Source organism: Piliocolobus tephrosceles, chromosome 13, assembly GCF_002776525.5.
Source record: "Piliocolobus tephrosceles isolate RC106 chromosome 13, ASM277652v3, whole genome shotgun sequence".
Lineage (NCBI taxonomy): Eukaryota > Metazoa > Chordata > Mammalia > Primates > Cercopithecidae > Piliocolobus > Piliocolobus tephrosceles.
The window spans coordinates 110,474,011-110,497,201 of NC_045446.1; the positions used below are offsets into that span (position 1 = coordinate 110,474,011).

Genomic DNA, 23,191 nt, shown 5'->3' on the forward strand with positions numbered 1-23,191 from the left:
CTAGCATTTTGAGAAGAAGAAGTCCCTCCATGGGGCCACCATACCCCATCATGGCCTTTTATTCCAGCAGCTGAGCCTTCCAACTCCTCTGCTGCCTGAGAGGAAGAGGTAAATGCATCTCCGTCCCTTCCTGAGCCTCCTGCAAACTGCTCACACGGCCGAAGCTTGCAGAATCAGCCTACAGGGGTTCCAGAGCTGAGGCCCTTTATAAATGATTTCCATTTCTACTGAGCAGGGCACCCTTCATAGGGAACGAAAGGCCAATTCCCGGATCCCAGGAAATCCCCGGGCCGTAGCCACTGGTAAGACCATAATTCAGTTCCCCTGGACTCATTTGGGATCATTTCAGTTCAGTTGAGCAAACATCTATTGAACAATTTCTTTTTGCCAGGGCTGAATAGACATGACGCTTGTTCTCAAGGCCGTTTATGATCCACTGAGGGAGATGGACACATTGACAAATGTGTATGCGGAGCTCAGAATGGCAGGCACAGGCCCACAAACCCTTGAGGCCTGAGGTGTGTAGAATCCAGATTGAGACATTGGGAAGGTTGAGGGGCTGGGCGTGGTGGCTCATGCCTGTAAATCCCATCACTTTGGGAAGCTGAAGTGGGAGGATTGCTTGAGGCCAGGAGTTTAAGACCAGCCTGGGCAATGTAGTGGGACCCCATCTCTACAAAAAATGAAAAATTAGCCAAGAATGGTGGCATGCACCTGTAGTCCCAGCTACTCGGGAGGCTGAGGCAGGAGGATTGCTTGAGCCCAGGGGTTCAAGGCTGCAGTGAGCTGTGAATGCTCCACTGCACTCCAGCCTGGGTGACAAAGTGAGACACTGTCTCAAACAAACAAACAAACACACAAAAACAAAAGAACGGTTGTGTGGTGCATGTACCATATATAAAGTTGAATCTCCGGTAATCCCATACTCAAACACATGCATGCTTATATTCAAATACTCACACATTGTAAATAGCTTTACATCTGTCTGTTGAGATCAGATTTTGCCAACAACTGAGTTTGATGAAAAACATCAAGTTTCAGAGCCTTTTGGACTTTGGAATTGGGAATAAGGAATTGTGGCCTTCTCTAAGAATTTATTTTCAGGAGGAACTTTCCTCTGTTGGGACCCAGCGTCACCAGGGTGCTTGGGACAGAAGCTGGCCAGGAATTCAGAGAGTAAGGAAGCTGCACTGTCTCCTAAAGGCAGCTGACTCAGAGCCACAGTGTGCTGTCAATATAGGGAGGGAGAGATGCCTTCTGGCCCAGGAGCAAGATCCGAGCTGGATGCTGAAGTATGAGTAGGAGTTTGCTAGGCAGAAGGGCAGGAGAAGGCCTAGACCATGGTAGTCTGGAGACGCTAATGAATCCTTTCTCAGATAAATGTTTTTAAATGAATAAAAACATTTTTATTAATAAAAAAGGACAGAAAATAAACAACAAAAATCCAATAAAATGGATAGGATGACTGTGGAAACCAGCTATATGGAAATGCAGTTATATTTTAATAGTGGTATACTAATATATGTGCTTCTTCATTAATGTATTAAATAGCCAAGCCCAGCATCGAGTCTAACTACTACCATAATTTTGAAGTAACAATGAATATAACCGGTATTTCAAGATATCCTTAGCCCTGAAGTGTGATATGAAAACTTTGGTGATTTCTGTGGGAAACAAAGTCACAGGTGCTATTAACATACTGTGGTTTATTGCCTACGTTCAAAATGGAAAGAAATGCTACATTTCACTTAGGGGTTAGAGAAAAGAATGATGTAATTCCCCTCGCAAGTGTTCACAGACCCCTGACTTCTACCCACAGACCCCAGGCTGCAGGTTAAGAACCCCTGGTCTAGAGATAACCATTCGGGAACAGGATCAGTCAGGAAAATATGTACAGAGTATGTTCTAGGTGAGCTGGCATGCAGCGGGAGATGGCACGGTGGAAGAAGAGGCTGCAAAGATGGGCCTTAAGGAGACAGAGTCACTCGAATTTTACTTGCTCGTCAAAAGAATGCTTTTATTATAGCATTGTATTTTTTATAATATGTTATAAAAAGGAATACATGCTTATTATAGAAAGTAGTGAAATGAAAAAAGGGAAGAAAATAACTCAGTGTTCCAATGGCCAAGGCAGTCTACAAACATCCCAGTTAATTGCCACTTGCTGGGGCTGGCTGTGTGGTGCAGTGGTGAAGGGGCTGGTCTTTGGGGAACTGGGTGGAGCTGTTGAATCTCGACTCTGCTCTTTTATTTCTCTGTCTTGTTTTTGTACTTGTAGAATGAGAATGACAGTAATAGTACCTATTTCATCAGGTTGTTTGGGGAATTAAATAAGTCAGTTCCCGTAAGAGTGCTTCGAATGGGCCATAATTAACACTCAGTAAATGTTGTCTTTAATAACATCTTCTCATAATCATTCCTCAATGTGTAAGTATTCTCTGTATTTGCTTAGTTGTAGCCTTCGTATAGATATACATATAATTTTATATCCTGCTTCTGTCTCTTAGTATTATTACATAAATATTTTTAATACTATTATAAACTGTTCGTAAGTATTTTAAATGCCTAAATAATATTCCATTTGGGCATACCACCCCCATGTTATATAGCTGTTCCCTTATGATTATACATTTAGTTTATTTCCCGTTTTCCATGGAAGGTGTTGAGTGCGCCTCAGTGTGGTTCAGACACTGTTTATTGGCCACATAACTCTGAGTCAGGTCTTGTTCTAAGTATGGAGGACACAGACGTAAATAGGACAGGTTCTCTGCCTTGGGAGAGCACTCCCATCTATGTTTTAGGACTACAATTTGCCCCACCGTTCAAAGAATGGATTGGAAATGAAGAATCCTGGAGACAGAGAGATCCCTTAGAAGGCAGGTTATAAAGAGGGGTTGACCTGGAACCATGGCAGTAGACGTAGGAAGGAAGGGCTGGCAGAGAGTGAGCAGGTCAGATGGTCAGAACCTGGTCCCTGGCTGGTAAAGCAGGTGAACAGCTTTAGTGAGGGAAGGCAAGAAAGAGGCCAGGATGACTGTGGCTTTGAGCTTGAGGAGCTAAGAGGAGTAAAGTAGAGTGGATAAGAGCACTGGCTTTGGTGCTAGGTCGATCCCCAAGTTCAAGCCCAGTCCGACCTTATATTACCTGTGTGATCTTAAACAAGTTACTTAAACTTTGTAGGCCTCAGTTTCCCCAGCTGTAAAGTGGAGATAAAAATGAATTTTCCTCATAGAAGTATGGAGATCCAATCAGACTGTGAAAAATATATAATAAATCTGATACGGTAGGGATAAGAAGAAAAGGGTCATGTAGCGTGTCAGGTACCATTCTAAGTGTTAAGTATTAATCCACTTTAATTCTCACAGCAACCTTATGAGAGAGGTGCTGTTAGTATCATGTAGGTGAGAAAACAGGCCCAGAGGTTTGGTAATTTGCTCAGGGTCTCAGAGCTAGTAAGTGACAGAGACTCAAACGCAGACAGCCATGCATCAGACTCCAAGCTCTTACAGAACTGCATGCGAGATGCCAGAGGAAAGGCCCTGTGGCAACATCCAGCAGGTGGTTGGAATTTGACTTTGTGACCCAGCCCATAGGTGAGAGTGCAGGGTCTTCTGGGCAGAGACAAGGGTGGAGGCCGTAGGCAATGGTAAAATGGCCCAGGAAGAGGGAGTCATGGATAAAGCCTAAATGTGGTGGGTGGGAGAAGGAAGAAGAGTCAGCACTGAGAGAAAGACTGACCGGAAAACTGGAGGAAATTTCGGATTGGACGGTGTTAGGGCATTCTGAAGAACAATGCAATCAGAACAACAAGTGCTACAGAAAGAGAACAGGATGAGGAGGGATAACAGGTCATGGTGACCTTGGAGAAAGTGGATTCAGTAGACGAGGTGGGTCGGGGGACCTCCACTGTAAGAGGCTGAGAAGAGCTGGGTGTAGGAGTGGCTGGCTGCAGGGGCCAGTGGAGACAAAGTAAGTGGCTATGAGAGAAGAACATGAACCCTGGATGTGGGTCAGCAGACTTGAATCCAGATGCCAGCTCTGGCCCTGATTAGGTGTGTGACCAGAGCGGAGGCACTTCACATCTGTAGGGTGCTGTGTCCTTACCAATAAAATCAGGAGATAAGACCCCACTCCCCCAAGGCAGATGTGGGGATCTGATGGGATGATGAATGTAAAGCACCTAGCAGGCTGTAAGAGTTAAGTTGGCTGAGGTCACATGAGATAACCCCCATGGAAATAGCTTGGACTTTGAAGAGGCTCTTCAGAGATGAAGCCTGATCATCACTACCTTGGCCCGATACTTAGTACTGATGAGTCCTCTAGTCAGCTGAGATTTTGGGATGTTGCGGGATGCCTGCCCAAGCCCTAAGCTAAGAGAAGACTCCAAGATCTATGGTTCATACGGTAAATTGCAATGCTGGGATTTTAACCCTGGTGTTCTGCCTCAGTTGATCACCTGGCTGTGTTGGACTCTAACCCAGGAGAAAGCATCCACATGGCAGGTGTGGCTTTGCAGCTGGTTTAATAAGAAACCTTGTACTAGTCCCTTAACCTCAATTGCTAGCCCAGGGAAATTGCTCTGCCTGACTCCTAATACGAGTAGGAAGAAAATACATATGGAGTTAAGCCTTGAGTTTTGCAGACAAGGATGCAGTGGGGAACCTCAATTGCATTTTCTAAGGGGCGGCCCCTTGGCTCTGATACCCTAGTGTGTGCACTGAGAATTCTCTCCTGTCCTCTCTCCCTGTGTTTCTCTCTTTCTCCCGTCCTCCCTTTCTCAGTCTCTAGCATTTTAAAATCTTAGATTCTCTCCCCCTCTTCTGATTACACATCCCATTCCTTCACACATTCACTCAGCAAATCTGAGCTGGGCTTCCTACTTTCTAGAAGATATTGTGCTGGACACTGAAAAGGTGAGAAGTGGGGATTAGGAGATAAATGAGGCTCAGTTCCTGTTTTTAAGAGGTTTGAAATCTAGTGAGAGGAGAGCTCTAAACAACAAACCAAAATAGATACAGTGTCTTAGACTAGAGGCATGAACCCCAGGCCTTGGGAGCCGAAGGCAGTGTTAATTCCATCTAAAGGAGCCCAGTGGCTGGGTGCGGTGGCTCATGCCTGTAATCCCAGCACTTTGGGAGGCCAAGGCAGGTAGATCACTCGAGGTCAGGAGTTCAAGACCAGCCTGGCCAACACAGTGAAATCCCGTCGCTACTAAAAATACAAAGATTAGCCAGGCGTGGTGGTGGGTGCTTGTAATCCCAGTTACTGCTGAGGCAGGAGAATTGCTTGAACCTGGGAGGTGGAGGTTGCAGTGAGCCAGGATTACACCACTGCACTCCAGCCTCGGTGACAGAGTGCGACTCCATCTCAATAAATAAATACATAAATAAATAAGCCCAGGAAGGTCTAAGGAGAAGGCGGTGTCGGAGCTGATCTCAGACAGGTTAGCAAGTGTTCAGTCCAGAAGGGAAAGGCCAGATCCCGGGCATGCTGGTCTGTCAGGACGGGACCTGCTCTGCCTGGGGGAGGGAATGTGCCAGGCTTTGGGACGAAGTGAACGGTGGGGGCGTTGACAGATGAGACTCCTTTCTGCCTCTCGCTCTCTCCCTGCCTCCCATCTTCTTTCCTCTTTTCTTGCCTCTGCTCCCTTTGACTTTAGCTGCACCTGCTCTCTTCCTGTCTGTGTCATCCTCGCCCTCCTTCGTACCTCCGCCTGCCTGCCTTGCTCCTCCTATACTCTCTTTATATTTGGGGGAACTAATGCAGCAGCTGTGCTGGGGCTCCCCCTACCCTGCTGCAGGCCAGGCCGGGCCGCGGGATGGAATCTGCAGACTTGCTCCATTAGCCTCTGCCCTTCGGTGACAGTCCAGACAATTGATACACCCTGTTGGCTGTGGCCGTATGTTGTCATAACCTGGGTCATTTCCTCATTTAATGCCATCCGTAAACTCCAATAAAACTGTCCTGGAGCCCAGTCGTCCAGGGGAGAAGGAGGGACTCTGGGTTTGGAAGGGTTGGAGCAGGGGCCTGGGGAGCGGATGGGTAGAAGGTGAGGGGGCAGCGGGTGAAGAGGAGAGGATGGGCCGTGGCCCAAGCCTGACCTGATGAGTGCCTTGCTTCTTTCCCTGTCCCTGCCGCCGGCTGCAGTGTGTCAGATCCTCCCCAAGGGGGTGGTCGCTGTCCTCGGGCCGTCGTCCAGCCCAGCCTCCAGCTCCATCATCAGCAACATCTGTGGAGAGAAGGAGGTGAGTGGTGAGGCAGGGCTGGGGAATATCCCTGCGCTAGAGCCTGTGCCCAGGGTCCAAAGATACGGTTGATTCTTAAGGGCTGGAAGAGCCTGTCAAGGCTGGGTTGGTGTCGTTAGTAACAACAACATAAATACAAATACAGAAGCAGTGGGCTTGCCCTGCTCCTGCTCCGGGATGTTTGCATGGAGGGGTCTCGGAGGGGGTGTTTGACAGCAGGAATTTGAAGCGGAGCTCCTCCGTGTCTTAGGGTTCCATGGCGGTGCCTCCAGCAGCCTCTTGATGGTGGTGGGTAGAGGGAGAGGCTGGAGAGGGTGGTGGGCATGGCAGGCCAAGCAGGCAGACGTCTGAGCGTCCACTCTCGTGTCCACGTCAGCAGCTCCTGTTTATCTGTGTACATATCGGGATTCTGGGGAAGGATGCCTTCAAGGAAGGCTTTGCTACATTTTATTGCTAAAATAAAGTTTGAAAGCCTCTGTCATATAAGTTATCTAGAAAGAGATTATATCTTGCTTTCTTCCTCATTCACCAATTGCAGTGTTTGCTGCTTCAGGCAGCACATCCTTCCTCAGATGTGACTCGAACTGGAGGCTCTCCAGTTTCAAAGTGTTGAGTCCATTTTCTCTAGTTCTGTTTCCATGGGAGAAAACAATGGTAGGGGACAAGTTTCAGAGTAACTGCCCCCCTCCCTATTCCGTTAGCTCTCCCGCTCCTTTTTCCCCGGAGAAGACAAACTCAGAAATTCAGAGATTCTGTCTAGTGCTGGCATCTTACCTGGTCTTTCCTGGATCCATCAATCCTTCCCCTTCAGATATATCCTCAGGAGACAGTGAGAAAGTGGCCCCTTAGCCCCTGTCTGCCCCAAGGGCCTTCTCGCCAGGTCCTTAGGGGGCAGATGGAGCTTGGTGATCAGGCATGAGGTCAGGACCTGGGTGGGGTGGGGGGCAGGGACATGGGAGGAAGGCTCAGTCTTGCTTCTGTCCTAGAGGCCTGGAGGCTCAGCCTTCCGGAAGCTCTAGTCTCAGGAGGACCCAGTTCTTAGAAATAGGAGAAGCACTTGCTGCAGGAGGGACTGGGTGTCTCTTCAGTGAGCCGCCCCTGACAGGGCAGGAGCAACAGACAGGCCTCTGCCCACCCCACGCCTGCTGGGAGCCTACCCCTCTGATACCACCACTATCTCTTATAATCCAGGGCTCAGTGAGTCCTTGAGGCTTCGGGCAGAAGAATATTTATCTTCCCGATTTTATGAGCCCACTCTTAGAATTGTGTGCACATTTAAGTGCCGCAATCCTAGTCCTGGCCGCATTGGTCCTGCTCCGCCAGTAGCTGGGCCTCTCTCTGTAGGCTGTGCCCCTGAACCTTCTCACGTGGGCTGGGGCTGACAACTCCCCATCCTCCTCCCCCTCACATATCCTCAAAGACAACTCTGAGGCCAGCCCAGGCCACAAAGGAGCTCAGTTCTGCTAGGTCCCTCCCAGCCTCTCCCAGCCCTTGGCCCAGGAAGTTAGACCTCATGTGTAATTTACATCTTTCTTGCCACACTCTGAGAAACAGCTTAAATCTATGGCAGGTTGTTATTCTAGCAGTGGCTCTGATCTTCACCAAGTGGGGCTGCCAAGACTTCAGCTCCCCATCTTCTCTCTTCTGCATCCTCTTTTTCTTTCCTCCTCCCGCCCCGACACGGTCTTTGCTGTGCATCATAATCCTCCCCCAAGCCCCACTCCAGTATGGCCTCCTCTTGGGGTTCAGTGGCTATTTGATCTCAGCCAACACATCCTTTAATCCTGTGGCATTTCAGGCCAGAGGCCACGCCCCTGATCTGCAGCCAACTCCTCTGCCCCTGTGCCAGACCAGCCAGCCACACTGCACTGCCCTGGGAGCGGCCAGACGCTTACCCGCCTTTGTCTGGTTATGTTTCTTCTAGAGCAACCTTTCCTCTCTGCTCAGATTATGCATTTATTTTAATGTTTTATGAGGCTGAACTGCCTTAAGTGGATTCTCCCCAGCTCCAGGGAAAAGCAATGGAGTTCTCACCCAGGAGTCCATTCCTTTAAGTGCTGCTGACATCTCTGGAGCCCTTGTGGCTGGCTGCCTTCTGCCTTGCTGCTCCCCTCTCCATTCTGCTCACCTCTTCTTGTCCCACACACACCTCCGTGATGGCTTCCTGGGATACATTTGCAATTGCACATTGAGTATAGATCGATCTTTGTCCTAGAGAGGGAACCACAGGACCAGGATTGGGCTGGGCCATCGCTGCCTGGACCCAGCAGAGCCCAGCAGGCTTCAAGGAGACTGTGCTGGAGGCTCTCCATCAGCTCCCCTTCCTCAGCCCTCACCCCCTGTGCGCACAACTCCCAAGAGCTTTGTGGGAGCTCTTGTGTTTGGGGAGGAAGGAGAAAGGGCCTTGCCCAAGCACTTATTATTCGTTAGATATTGAGCTATTATACACCCTACACACAGGTGCACATTTTATCCTCCCAGAGCTCTAAGAAGCAACTGTGGTTATCTCCATTTTAATGAGGTTTAGACAAGTTAAGTGGTTTGCCTGAAAATCACATAGCGGAACCTGGATGCAAACCCAAGTCTGTAGACTCCAAAACCTGTTTGTTTTGACCTTCCTGAGTCCTTCCCATCCACCCCTGGGATCTGGTGGATTCATGGTATCTCTAAGGGCTCCACAGTACTAGGGGTGCTAATGGGTTGTGCTCTATTGGGTTAGCTGCTAATGGAATGTGGTAGGCTAGAGGGTTACACAGGGATGACCTTGGTCAGAGGTGCTCAAACATTCAAACCAGCCAGTCAGGCTACCCTGCCCCTGCCCGGCCTTCCCCTCTATCTTGCCCATTTGTGACCTTTTCCTTTCAAGGTCTGTTTGTTACTCACTTTAGACTGAGTGGATGGGATACAAAATACAAGCAGGAGGCAAGATCCCTTACGACACAGATCAATTTCACGCTTTAGAATTGCCTTTCATAACTCACCAGACTCTCCCCAATTCTGCGTTTTTCAGTTTCTGCTGGAAAATATTGGTTGCCCTCTCCCTATAGTTCAAAGGCTAATCCTAGTTGAATTCAGAAATTTTTTCCCTAGTTTCTGCTAAATCTTTATCCTCCTCCCACCTCAGTCTCAGAGGAGCTCTGGTCTCCAGCTGACTTCTCCTAGAAATTTAAAAGGATAAAGTAGGAGAATCCTACAGAGACCATCCCAACATCTTCCCAGATTCTTGGCAGGGTAAGTTCTGGGCTGGAGTAGGCAGAGACAATTCTTCAGTCATTTCTGAATAATCCATTCTGGAAGCCAATCTACTCACCACCAGGAAGTTCTTCCTGCTGTCTACTATCGATCTTCCTTGCTTTAACATCTATACACACTGATACTCAGCTTCAGCTCTGTCAGCTCTGAGCACCAGGTGTGAGGGTGAAAGAATAAAATCAAGGTGGATGGCAGATTATTACATTGTAACTTTCCTATTATCTACCAAATAGCCTAAGCCACCAATAAAGCAGCCATCACAGCTCTTAAGATCTTTTCCTGGGAGAAGAGAGGCAGACGGCAGGAGAGTGGGTCCTGGAAATGTCAGTAATAGATGCAGAGGGAAGCTGACACTGTCCTAATGAAGCCAAACCAGGTATTTATTTACCTGGCTGTGTTCGGAGGTTCTCTAGATGCTTTCTCAGCCTGCAGGGCTTCCTTCCTCCGTGTGCGCCTGTGAGTCTGTGCAGGAGCCCATGCCCGCCCTAGTTCCTCTCCCTGGGCGTTCTCCACTGAAGTTTGTTGGGAGCTGGTTACTATACACCTGTTGGCTGGGCTGCGCTAATGGGACTCTTCTCTTAGTCCCAGAGTAGCCATTTTCCTCTTTCTGCCATCTCTGCTCTGATGTATTAACTACAAATAAAATATTCTAAGGATTATGCTTTCAAGAGCCAACTGTCTCTCTGCCCAGCGGCAGGCAGTTCCTCTGAGAATAAAGATCGATTCTTTTACCACAGACCCCAGGTTGCAGACCCACGGTACATTCTCCCGGGTCTCTGGACAAATAGTTTTCTGTCCTGGAGCTGCTTCTTTGAAGCATCATCAGGGATGTCATCTCTCGTCTTCCTCCCACGGAGTGGGTGCCCTGGGAGCTCCTTCTCCCGCTGGTGTCTGGTGAAGGTGTTACATAAAAGAACCCACCCTCTGCAGCTTCGGCTCACTCATCCCTCTTTCTTTCTTTTCACCCGCCTGGATCCTCCCTGCTGTCCGTTTTTGCTCCTCTCGCCAGGTCCCTCACTTCAAAGTGGCCCCAGAGGAGTTCGTCAAGTTCCAGTTCCAGAGATTCACAACCCTGAACCTCCACCCCAGCAACACCGACATCAGCGTGGCTGTAGCTGGGATCCTGAACTTCTTCAACTGCACCACCGCCTGCCTCATCTGTGCCAAAGCAGAATGTAAGTTTCCCCAGGCTGGCTCTGCTCCAGACAGCCCAGTCTTGTTGATTTTGGCCTGATTCCCTGTGCCCCTGGCTGGAGACCCTCCAGGAAGGGGAAGTTTCCTTCAGATCCACAGGGCTGTTAACCAGTGGGTTTGGACGTTCCTATCCTTGTGTGTCTGTGTGTGTGTGTGTGTGTGTGTGTGTGTGTGTGTGTGTGTGTGTGTGTAAGAGAGAAAGAGAAAAAGAATGAGTGAGAGAGAGAGAGAGAGAGAGAGAGAAAGAAAGAGAGAGAGGAGAGATGGGGAGGGAGTCCATCCAGGAGTACTATTTGCCAGGACTCCCTGGGCATGAGTGGAACAGAGGGGAACTAGGTTACAAGGATACTGGCCAACCGCCAAGCCTTTTTGCATCTGCAAACTCAATTCCCACATTCTCAGCTTCATTGTTAAGGAGATACAAAAAGAGAGAGAGGGAACATATAAAATTGGATGCATTTGTACTTGATGGGTTGAAGAGCTTCTTCCCCTGGAGAGCAGGTTTTGCTGATGGAACAAGGTCCAAGGTCAATTCCTGATAAAGCATTTTTTAGCAAATGCAGGTTTTGGAAATGTGTTTTCTATGACTCTCAGACAATTCGTGACATAAATTTAGTGTTTATGAGATTTAGCTAATTTAAGCCAGCACCTTCCAGCAAATCTGTGCATCTGTGTGCTCCCAGCGGCAGCTGTGCACCCACATGTGGTCAAACAGGTGCTGGCCACTGGCTACTGCTGGAGCCCAGTGCCTGAGCCCCAGGCATCTGTGTCCTGTGCAGCTCACCTGTCCGGGGCTTACCCTGGGGGTCTTTATGGGTTACACTGCAGAGTGATTCCATCTTTATTAGGGCTCCTTTCTATGGCTTCTCAGAACCACTCTGCCTTCTCAAGTCCTTCCTGCATCCTGGAATCCCCACAGTCTCCAAATACAAAAACCACCTCTCTGTTAAGAGTCAGAACCACCTACTTTCCCAGATCTCTGTGCCTGGCATGTGCTTTCATTCATTTTTCCAATACAGATTTATTGAATATTTACTCTGTGCTACCCGAGAAATCAAGGAACTGAGTTCCAACTCTGCTGTGACCACCCAGGGGCTTTGGAGGTATTGGGTCTCCCCATTTCAAAGTTGAGGAATTTGAGACTCTCTGAGGTGAAATGACTTGCCCAAGGCCACACAACTTAAGCATCAGGGCCCAAACTGAAATACAGGCCTCCTCACTTCAAGTCTAAAGCTCTTTCCAGAGCCCTGCGGTGGATGCAGAGAAAATAGGGCCCTTGCCACTCATCTGAGAAGGCCCAGAGTGGTTTATGCTAAGTGTCAGATGTGCAACGTGGCCAGTCGAGAAGGAGAAGGTCCCTGAGTACAGGGTGCTAGATAGGCTTTGGGATGTGGGCAGTGCTTCAACTGGATCTCAGAGGATAAAAAAAGATTTAGAAAAGGAGGGAAAAGTGATAGGGCATGCCAGATGAGGAGCAAGAGAGGGAGGCAGGAATCCTGGTGCTGTACCTAGGGGGAGTAGGTTGGAGCCTAGAGTCCATGCCGGATAAAGATGGAAAGAGAGGCTGGAGAAGGGAGCAGAGATCCTTGTAGCAGGCGAGGAACACGGACTTGGTCCTGTGTTATCTGCAAGCCCTTGAAGGTCATTCTCTGAGGAGCGTCTTCTGCGGAGAGGCCGTTCTCATCATGGGTGTGCCCTTGTGGAACAACTGGTTTTGGGTCCATGAAAAGGGCAAAGGAGTTGGGAACTGGAATTAGACCCAAGGGGCTGGGGACCCTCAGACTTGGAGAAAGAAAGTTGAACCCAAAGCCTTGTTCAACAGGCAGGCCCTGAGTGGCACCAGCAAGTTGGGTGCATTCAAGAGCACTCCAGTCCATCACTCAGGCAGTCAACAGGCATCTTTGAGCATCTCCTGGGTGCTGGGCACCCTTACCCTCTTTGTACGACATAAGAGAGCAGCACGCAGTCTCTCTTCTCAAAAAGGAAGCAGACTTGATGGAAAACTAAGCCGGGTCAATGGTCATGAAGCAATTAACACAGTAAAATGGGCGCAGTGGCTCACACCTGTAATCCCAGCACTTTGGGAGGCCAAGATGGGAAGATCACTTGACGTCAGGAGTTCAAGACCAGTCTGGCCAACATGGTGAAACCCTGTCTCTACTGAAAATACAAAAACTAGATGAGCGTGGTGGTATGCACCTGTAATCCCAGCTACTCGGGAGGCTGAGACACGAGAATCACTTGAACCCTGGAGGTGGAGGTTGCAGTGAGCCGAGATCATGCCACTGCACTCCAACCTGGGCAACAGGAGTGACACCCTGTCTCAAAAAAAAAAAAACAAAAACAAAAACAAAGAAAGAAAGACAGTAAAATGATAATTGAGGTACACTGGAGTTCTCCAGCGGGGCTTCCATAAAGAGGGTTTGGCAAGAGATCAGTGAACATACATTCTAACCGCCTCAGCTAGAGAAGAAAGGGAGGCCCAGAAGGTAGCTTGGTTTGACTAGAGTCTCATAATTAGTGGTAGAGCTTTGATTTGAATCCAGAGTCTCTGGATCACAGTCCAGTGCATCATCGTCATTACACCTGTATTTATCAAATGGGTTTCCTCTGGATCTATGTTGACCAGTGCAGCAGCTGCAAGCCACATGTGGCTATTTAAGTGTACATATGAACTCATTAAAATTAAATAAAATTAGAAATCCAGTTCCTCAGTCTGTCTCATTACATTTCAAGTGGTCAGTAGCTGCGTGGCTGGTGGCTGCTGTGTTGGACAGTACAAGTGTGGAACATTCCCATCACTGCAGAAAGTTCTACAGGACAGCTCTGCTTTGATGATAAGTGTTTTGTGGACCAGGAGTTTTATGGCAAAAAAATAATGTTTGGATAACCCTTCATTCTATTTCCTCCTAGTGGAGGAAGTTGACGATACACATTAGCATGGACACGCTCAGATGTCTTGTGGCCAAAACAGGTATTTGCTTCATTTTCTTTGAAATAAGTTTGACCATGAGCGGAAAAAGAATGCTGATCTTTCAGCCTGAAGGATGTTCCCACTTCAAGCAACACAGTAGGAAGTGCTGCATTCTACTTGGTGGTTCTCTTCCTCTGGCGCCTTTGGACCTTCGAATGGTATAACAGACTCAGGGATTCTCCCCTAGAACTGACTGCCACAAGACCATTTTGGCAGGACTGAACTGGTGTACCCTGTGTACACAGCGGGGTTATTAAGAGACTGAGGGCACCCACAAATGTCTCCAGGCAAAGATTGTCCTGCAGTCTTCCTCAATGCTAGTACAATATCTCACCAACCTGACAGGAAATTCTTTTTGTATCTAGTCACAATCTGGCTTGCTTTTAGCCTGAAACTTGATTCCTCTGCTTCAACTCTTACTGGGCTTTGGGAAACAGGTTGCTCAGATGTTTGCTAAGCATCTACTACACACTAAGCACTATGCTAATTCTGTTGCCTCCCAGCCCAGGGCTCTTCCCATTAGAATTATGACATTCCTTGACATTCACACAGTTTCGTGCAGATGGCAAAGCACTTTCACTTAACATTTCTCCATTTTACCTCCCTCCTCCCCAGTCATTCCAGAGCTGAGAAAACAGAATCTTGGAGGTATTAAGGGACGCCAGGTCGCACAGCTGGTACATGGCAAAGCTAAGACTTTATCTTAGTCCTCTGATCCTCAAGCTGGCTTTTCCCTCTCCATGACCCCCTTCCACCATCATGGTCTGCACAAACAGAGCAGTGGTTTGAGGGTGGCAGGTGCAGTGTTCAGGGAAGGGCAGAGATCTCTCTGAACAACACACGCCCTTGTTCCCTCAAGCAGGGGTGCAGGACAGCTAAGCACAGACAAGGTTCTGGAGCAGATGTGCCTGTCCACGTGCAGTAGGGGCCAGCCCACATCCCAGCAGACTTGGCAGGCACGCAACAGATTTGCTGGAACAAACTCACTGAGGCTGCCGAGGGACTCCAGTCCCCACCCTCCAGGGCCAGAGGAGGGAAGGTGGAGCAGAGCAGAAGTTCAAGGGCAAAGAGGATTAAAAATCTAATCAAGGGATGAGAAAATGAGGGACCGAAGGGAAATGCAGCTCAGAGCTCCGAAGGAGACACTCTTCCATCTTGCTTATTAATGCAGGGCCAAGAGATGCTGTGAGTAGAATTAGGAGCAGAATCTAATTCTATTTTCCAGCCATCAAAATTAGGCATAACGGAGATAATTCCATGGAGAATCATGCCACTTACTCTCTTGCTTCCCAAAAGTAGATTTTTAATAAGCAGGTTTTGGACCAAGTAGAGCGATATTGTATGTTACATTATTTTTCTTTAATGAGAAAAAAGAACATTTGCAAGTGCCTGTTTCCTGCTGAGGCTGGGGAGGAGATGTGGTGAGCAGCCCAGGCGTGGCCCTCCTGGTCAGAACTCACACAGCCTGAGGGAGCTGGCTACTGGGGGGCTTCCAAGGAGAGTTGGGGCTCACCACTGTGGGTGCCCAGGGCCTGTTGATCAGATCACCTAGCCCTGCCGCGGATCTACCTGATGACCTCAGGCAAAGCCCAGAGCCACAGGTGTAATATGCTGTGTATTTCCCTGCTATCTCCTGTCTTCCTACATGGCTCAAATCTTTTCCTCCTCCTCCTCCTCCTCCTTCCCCTCTTCTTCCTCCTCTTCTCTTCTCTTCTCCTCTCCTCTCCTCTTCTCTTTTCTTTTCTTTTCTTTTTTTCTGAGACAGAGTCTCACTCTGTCGGCCAGGCTAGAGTGCAATGGCGCAGTCTCGCTCACTGCAACCTTCATCTCTCGGGTTCAAATGATTCTCCTGCCTCAGTCGCCCAAGTAGCTTGGTTTATAGGCATGCACCACCACACCCGGCTAATTTTTGTATGTTTTTGTGGAGATAGGTTTCACCATGTTGACCAGGCTGGTCTCGAACTCCTGATCTCAGGTGATCTGCCTGCCTCAGCCTCCCAAAGCGCTGGGATTACAGGTGTGACTCACCGCGCCTGGCCTTATTTTATTATTATTATTTTTTAAATGCTGCTTTTGTGTTTCTGAGTGGTTTTTTGTTTGTTTGTTTGTTTGTTTGTTTTTGAGACAGGCTCGCTCTGTTGCCCAGGCTGAAGTACAATGGTGCGATCTCTGCTCACTGCAACCTCTGTCTCCTGGGTTCAAGCGATTCTCCTGCCTCAGCCTCCCAAGTAGCTGGGATTACAGATGTGAGCCACCACGCTCGGCTAACTTTTTGTATTTTTAGTAGAGACGGGGTTTCACCATGTTGGCCAGGCTGGTCTTGAACTCCTTACCTCAGGTGACCTGCCCATCTCAGCCTCCCAAAGTGCTGGGATTACAGGAGTGAGCCACTGCACCTGGCCTCTTTCTGAATATTTTAACGTCCTTTTTTTTGTGGTTACATGGCCTATGTCCCCACATCTTCTGCTACTTATTTTCTACCTGTGAGATCTTGGGAAAATGACTTTACCCTCTACCTCTGTCATCTCATCTGTAAAATGGGGGCAGTGAGACCTCCCTCCCGGGATGGCTGAGGGGATTAAATAGGATGACACCTGGAGCGTGAATAACCCCGCGTCCACACCGAGGAAATGCTCGGCACACACGAGTTTTCCTTTCCTCCCTTCCTCTGATCTCTTTCAAATGAGGCATGGCCAGACCTGGGAGCAAGAGTCAGCTGAGGCTGGGCTCTGTCCTCATACCAGCCTGTGTTCGCCAAACGTGGCCCAGGCTGCTGGAGTGGAGCAGACTTGGATCTCGAGGCACTCCCTGCCCTTGGGGAGGATGTGCTGCCAAAGAGAACGGCGGGATACCGGAGTCAGCCAAGCTGCACCACCACTTGGGAGCTGTGTGACACGGAGCAGGTCAATCTGCCTCTCTGAGCCTTAGTTTCCTCCCGTGTAACAAGGCGATAATAATGTCTATGGAGGTAATTGGATGGGAAAGTAACTGGGCCCAGAACACGATACCACAATTAATTACTGTTGTTTTATTCTGCAACTCTGGTTGTGGCCGTGGGGGTGGAGGATGGGGAGTAAGTAGTGATACCCAAGGCCCTGGAAGAGTAACCAGGACGGTAGTGGGCCTTCCCTGTGCCGTCCCCAGGAGGCCCTGTGGGAGGCCTTTTGCTCATAATGATTCAAAATTAACCATGCAGCTCTGCGCTGATACCAGGAAGGTCACAGTCCTCCCGTTACAGAGCAGTTACTACGTGCCCAACGCCATGCTAAGGGTTTTTATATTATCTCATTTAAATTTTAGATTCTCTTATTTAAACCGTATAACTCATGATAACCATATAAGATGGGCTCTATTAACATTCTCATTAAATACAGAAGAAAAGAGAGATTATCTCCATTTTCAAGGTCACATGATTCCTGCTACCTTCTCTCCCAGCTTTCCTAAAGAAGAGAGAAAAGTGAGGGACCAGCTTTCCTATAGTACGGGAGGACCGAGACCATCCCATGTATCAGAGACCAGAATGTGGAATCAGATAACCTGAGTTTGGATCCTGGCCTGTCCCGGGACCTCTGACCCTATGATCTCCGTCACTGGATCTCTCCCGCCCCAGCAATTCTGTGCTGACTCAGGGATAATAATACCCACCTCCCGGGCAGTCGTGAGGATGAAATCAGTTGTGTATGTGAAGGAATTTAGGAAACACTGAAGGTTATTCTCAGAGCAGGGATGTCTACCAGGTCCCAGTAGCTGAGGCCCAAGCTGGAAACACATCGTGACATCAGGAGGCTGATGGGAACACGAAGGCCGAGGTCTTCCCACACCCATTCTTGCCATTGTAGAAGAGACAGCCTCGATGGCCAAATAGCCACCTACGGTCTGCCTGTGAGCAAGAAGCCTCAGCCGGCTCCTCTCTCCCTCTCCTCCTCTTGCCCCGCTGGTCTCCCCTGCCTGTTCCTGGAGCAAAGCTTAGGTGTGGGATGGGATAAATTTGGGATGCAGGTAAAATACATCATTCCAGAACTTGAACTTGTTCTGTGCCCCTTCCCCACCTGAGGACGCCTTGGACCCTCATCTTGTCCCTCTGGTGAGGGTTCGCTCCATGGAAGAGGTCCAACAACCACACACCCTGAGGCATGGGCACCTGGCAGGGGGAAGGGGAAGGTTTCGGTTTAGGACACTATGTGCCATATTGAATTCATACTATCTCATTAAATCCTCACCACAATCTGCCAAGGTCAATATTACATGAGCTGCTTCCCACAAGGTTAAAAAGTGCTAGTCCCAGACCAAGGTGCTACTCCAGCCAGTAGAGAGGGAAGGAAGCTGGTTGAAAGAGGTGTTTATTTTTATAGTATTTTTTGATACAAGGGTCCTCTGTGTCCCCTGTGAACCCATCACTTAGGTCTTCGTGTCCTTGTCCTGCAGCTGTGTCCACCCCTGGCTGTGCCTTTCCCTGCCTTGACATCCTCCTCCCACCCATCTTGGCCCCTGCCTTCCAGTTCCCGAAGCCAGCCTCCCTTCTTCCTCCCAGAACAGCCTGCCTGCCGAGTCTCTCATCGACCCGTCCCGCTGCATCCTGAGCAAGGCTAATAGGTTCCCTAGGCCCCTCTCAGCCTTAGACTTGCTGCTGCTGGGCCACGATCCCGAAGGAGAGGAGAGTGGGGCTGGAAGTGGATGGGGTGTGGGGAAGAGAGCAGCTTTTAACCCCTGTGATGGCAGCTGCCTTTGGTGAATCCCTTAGTTCCATTAAACAGATAAAGGTGAGGAGAATGAGAATTCGAAAATGCCAAACTGCCCTGAAAACTCAATATTCTCAGTGTAACTAAGCCACACTTTTCCTAATGTAAATTTCTTCCACTGCCTAGAATTAAAAAGTATCCTCTTCTGATTCATAAAATTAGAGCATCTCTGGGCTGGAAAGACATCAGTGTTTTTCTAGTTCAAATTTTCATCCACTGGTTTAATTCCCTCTACAGTGATCCTCAAGAGGGGCTTCAGTCTTTCCTTGACTACCTCCAGTGATGGGGAACTCACTACCTCATGAGCAGCCCACTGCATCATAAAGGAAGGGTTATTCCTTATGTTGAGTTGGAGTCTGTCTCCCTGTGACTTCCATTCCCTCATGACTCCCGGGTTTAGTCCTTGAGGCTGCCAAGAGCTAGCCTGCCTCGTGACAGCCCTTCCCACTCTCCCTCCGGCCAGGCACCCAAGTCAGCTACTCCTCAAGTGACATGGCGACGGTTCCTGCCTGGCACTGCTGCTCCCCTGACCCATTAGGATGTACTTACTTTCTTCCCCCACAGTCTACATCAGTCCAACCCCGCAAGCACCATGCACCCTGCCTGCCCTGGGGATGTGCCGGGAAGTCTGAAATGGGTTCCCTGCCGAACACTGAAATCGTTTATACATAGACTGTATATTATAAATATATACACACACATATATGCACATATACATACATACGCATATACGTGCTCTCAAATACTTTCTGTGGTTTAAAACCAAGTCTATCTTTGGTGGGTTGGATAATCCTGTAAGAGGTGGGAGAAGTGAGAAGGGGGTGGAGGCTGGAGAATGGAGAGAAGGTTTCAGGAAGGAGATGGGATAAAGGGCAGTTGGGGGGTGAGTGGGAAACAAAATTTGTTAAGCCCCTTGTAGTTGCCATCCTCTTGATGACCCTGTAATGTAGTCACTCCCCTTATTCCACAGAAAAGGAAACTGAGGCACAGAGGGGTAGGGCCATTGCCATAGTAACCTGCCTGGCAGTGCTGGAGTTGGCACTCATGTCCCCAGACTGGGTTCTTTGTGCTGAACCAGGTGTGTCCAGGTTGGGAAACGGAGCAACTGACTAATAGGCAATTCTGGGCAGGATGCGAACCTCCCAGAGGACTCGCCACCGCTGCCTCTCTCCTGTCCCCACCCTGCGTCTCAGCACACAGAGCATGTTATATGGGATGGGGAATGATGCTATTCTTTGTTTAAAGGACAGCAGAACTCTCCAAGGGGTAGCAGGCTGGGAATTGATTGGAACAGGTCCCCAGTTTATCTGACATCTGGGGGGCTCTCTTTCCCTGGGAGTTTCCTGCACCTGCTATTTGCAAAGGAATAAAGCATTCCCGGCGGCCTCTGCCAGGCATCACCATGCTGTGCATAATCCTGCTGTCATTCCCCAGCCTTCCCTGTCTCGTCCCACTGAATTTCACTGCCTGTCTGAAGAATCCCAGGGGATTTGGCCTCTTTCCCAGTCAGGCTCTAAAGATTCTTCCTGCTCCATTCTAGGACCTGGGTGAGGGGTTGCGTCTGCCATCCCTTGCTTGTTCACCTCTCCAACTGTGGGGCACCCTCACCCACAGCCTGCCCAGGAGATAGCTGAGACTCCGGGTGCCTCAGCTCCGTGGCCTCCCTGCACTTCCTTGTTGGAGTGTCTTTTGGATCAGGCACTCCGACCTTTGTCCAGGCAGGAGTTAGCTTTTCACGTCGTCTCTGAGGAAGAGGTGGTAAATACTCTATCCATTTTACATATAGGACAGAGTGAGGTTGCCCCCTAAAAAAAAAATTAAATTCAGGCTGCCAAACAAAACGGGGATGTGATTTGAACTTCATCATCAACTTAGCTGTGAATGCCGCCACCCTAAGCTCCTGAGGGCAGGGATTGTATGTGACCCGCCTTCTCTGCCTGGTGTCCTGTCTGCCCGGTGCCTGGCACTCAGGACATGCCAGAGAGTGTTGGTTGAACAGACGTGACCTTGCCTGACTCTTCAGCTGCATCACCGTGCCTGCCCTTGGAGCACTTCTGGGGATGGGTAAATGCAGGAGTAACATGGAGACCATATATCCCATTTCCCGGCGGGCTTTCTTATATGATCACAGTGAGTTCTCATCTTCCTTTGCCCATTCTACAGATGAAGAACGGAGCCTTGAAGAGGTTAGACAACTTCTCAAGGTCACGTAGTTAAGGAGGGCTGACCCTGAGCTTGAATCCAGAGCTTCAGGATCAGGATTGGCAGGGAGTAACCTACAACATCAGTGCCAATGTTGTGGGGCCAGTGGTGAGGGGCTGTGCGGGGCACAGACGGCGGCGGCAGAGACTCTTTACAAGTCTCCCTTGAAACCCTATCAGGGAAGAGAGGAAAGGCCAGTTTTGTGGTTTGCACAGCTGGGCTGTTTCTGAAGCATCTTTATAAATAACAGGCCTTCCCAGGGCTTCTCCCCGACCTGCCACAACCTCCAGCTCCCTAGAAAGCCTTCTCAAAACAGGTGACACGAAGACGGGTTGGCAGCACCTTCCCAGAGCTCCTGTCCCTATCAGGCCAGGCCCTTGGGCTCCAACTCCACTATCCTCTCCTTCCTGTGAAAAAAGAAAAAGCAGAGACACACACCCACATCAGCTTCCCTCCCGAGTCCTGAGACGCGTGTCTCTGGGCCTTCCTGGGCACTGTGCCCGCTGCCTCCAGCTGAGTTTGTCCTCAGAGGCAGCCTGGTGTCATGGGAAGAGGATTGGATGGAAATCAAAAAACGGAGATCAGAATTCTGGTCCCAGCTGTGTCCCCGTGTCTCTGTGTGCTGAGCAAGTCGTGTCACCAATCTGCAACGTGAGGAGGTGGATGGGAGGCTCTCCCTCCTTTTGCCCTGGGCGGTGAGGAGCCTGTGCAGGAAGGAGTCTTCCAGGGTTATAGTCAAGCCATCCCCGGGTTGAATATCCCATCAGCCAGGACAGAAACCAGCAGCACGGGACCTTGGACTGGTTAGAAAGCCAACCCTTCCCTCACCATCCCAGTGTGTGAGACCAGTTGCTCGTCCTCCCTCTACCTCCGATTCTCCTCTGTGCTGGGGATTATACTACTTTATGGGATTGTTGTGAGGACTTACATGAGATAAGCCATGTAAAGTGTTTAGCACGTTAACTGGAGCACAATAAGCATTTGATAAATGTTGCCCTTCTCATTGCTTTTGGGAGCAAACGCCTACATAATGTCTTTTTCTATGCCTCCTGCACCCCCACATCACCCCATCCCCCACATTTCCCACCCCCACCCCATACACACATACCCTCTCCTGGCTGGTGTGTCTTTCCAAAGACAAGGCAGAATTAAGACCCTCTTGTCTCAGTGACATCATTCTGGAACCCCTCCTCCCACCAGGGCCCTAGGCATCAAATAGCTGGTGGGTAGGAGAGGAGGGAGTGAGGGAGGGCAGGGATAGGTCCTTGGTGTACAGTCGCTTTTTTCTGTTTTGTTCTGGGCCCAGATTCTTGCCTGCTGGAGTGCAGTTCAAAGCCTGTTCTCTTATGATCATCATAATACTTTGTCTTAATGCAGCCACGAGGCTCTGAGGAATTCAAAGCGTTTTGCTAGATCTATTTTCTGGGCCTTGGGATCTTAGGGAATTGCTCCTCCATCTCCAAAATGAAAACAAAGGCTCTTACAGAGCCCAGTGTAACATTTACGAGGGTTTACCGTGTCCAAGGCTCAGGCTTGAGCCCTTCACACGTGGCCTCTTGTAATCCTTGCCTTGGAACTGAGTACTGACTGCTGTGATAATTCTAACTTCTCAGAGGAGGAAACTGAGGCCAAGACAACTGGCCACATGGAGAAGTCCATGGATTAGAGAAGCAGACTCAGGCCTGGTGGTCTCTGAACCCAGGTCTTGGTCTCTGTGCATCCTGTCCAGCTTTTGAGGGTGGTGAGGAGGAGGGGGGATTCTCTTATTCCAAGGGAGCTTCTCTACCTTGAAAGAAAATTCTCTAGGGAGTCAGGGGAGGTGATGGGCTCTGAAGTGTTCTTTTATTTAGATGTGATCATTGAAGCCCAAAGATGCTGAGAAACCTGCTCAGGTTATGATCTGGCTCCTTAATGCTGGCAATGGGGCCAGACCCCCAACCCCACTTCCAGCGCACATCTCTGTGCCTTCCCGTTTCTGCTCAGGTGTCTCTAGAGGCAGCTCTGTGGACCCTCAGGAGCTTCATCCTCTCTCCCCTCCAGGCCTTTTAAACCTAGAGAAGCTGCTCCGGCAATTCCTCATCTCCAAGGACACGCTGTCTGTCCGCATGCTGGATGACACCCGGGACCCCACCCCGCTCCTCAAGGAGATCCGGGACGACAAGACGGCCACCATCATCATCCACGCCAACGCCTCCATGTCCCACACCATCCTCCTGAAGGTAGGAGCCTCCCTCTCTCCCCTGCCCTGCTGAGCTCCCACCCTCCGCACTCCTTGCCTTGAGGGTCCTCCTGAGCTGAAGCTGACGGAGCCCTGGGCCGGACCTGAACTCTGACAAACCTCTCCCTGTGCTTCCGTTTTCAATGGGCAGTTCCCAAAAACTGAAGAAAGCAGGGTGAGGGTGATGTCGTTTTCAGCACTGGGGCAGCAGGACAGTAGGCAACGGAGACACCTAGATGCTGCCAAACTTAGACTCTGCGAAGGGCTCTGTGGAGAGGTCTGTGGGTTCCTAGGAGGGGCTAGGGTGGAGCACCCAAGGGGCTTGGGCAGAGGCTGTTTGCCAAATGGTATAAAAATGTTTCCGTAG

General features: G+C 49.6%; 1 protein-coding gene across 1 annotated transcript in view; it reads left to right on the top strand.

Moving 5' to 3' along the window:
* Positions 1–23,191, top strand: part of GRIK4 (glutamate ionotropic receptor kainate type subunit 4) — a 488,614-nt gene that overhangs the window by 304,276 nt on the left and 161,147 nt on the right. The window contains exons 5-7 of the mRNA XM_026449832.1: positions 6,148–6,245; positions 10,507–10,672; positions 22,647–22,825. Coding sequence (XP_026305617.1) covers positions 6,148–6,245; positions 10,507–10,672; positions 22,647–22,825 — 443 coding nt within the window. The remainder of the gene's footprint in view (positions 1–6,147; positions 6,246–10,506; positions 10,673–22,646; positions 22,826–23,191) is intronic.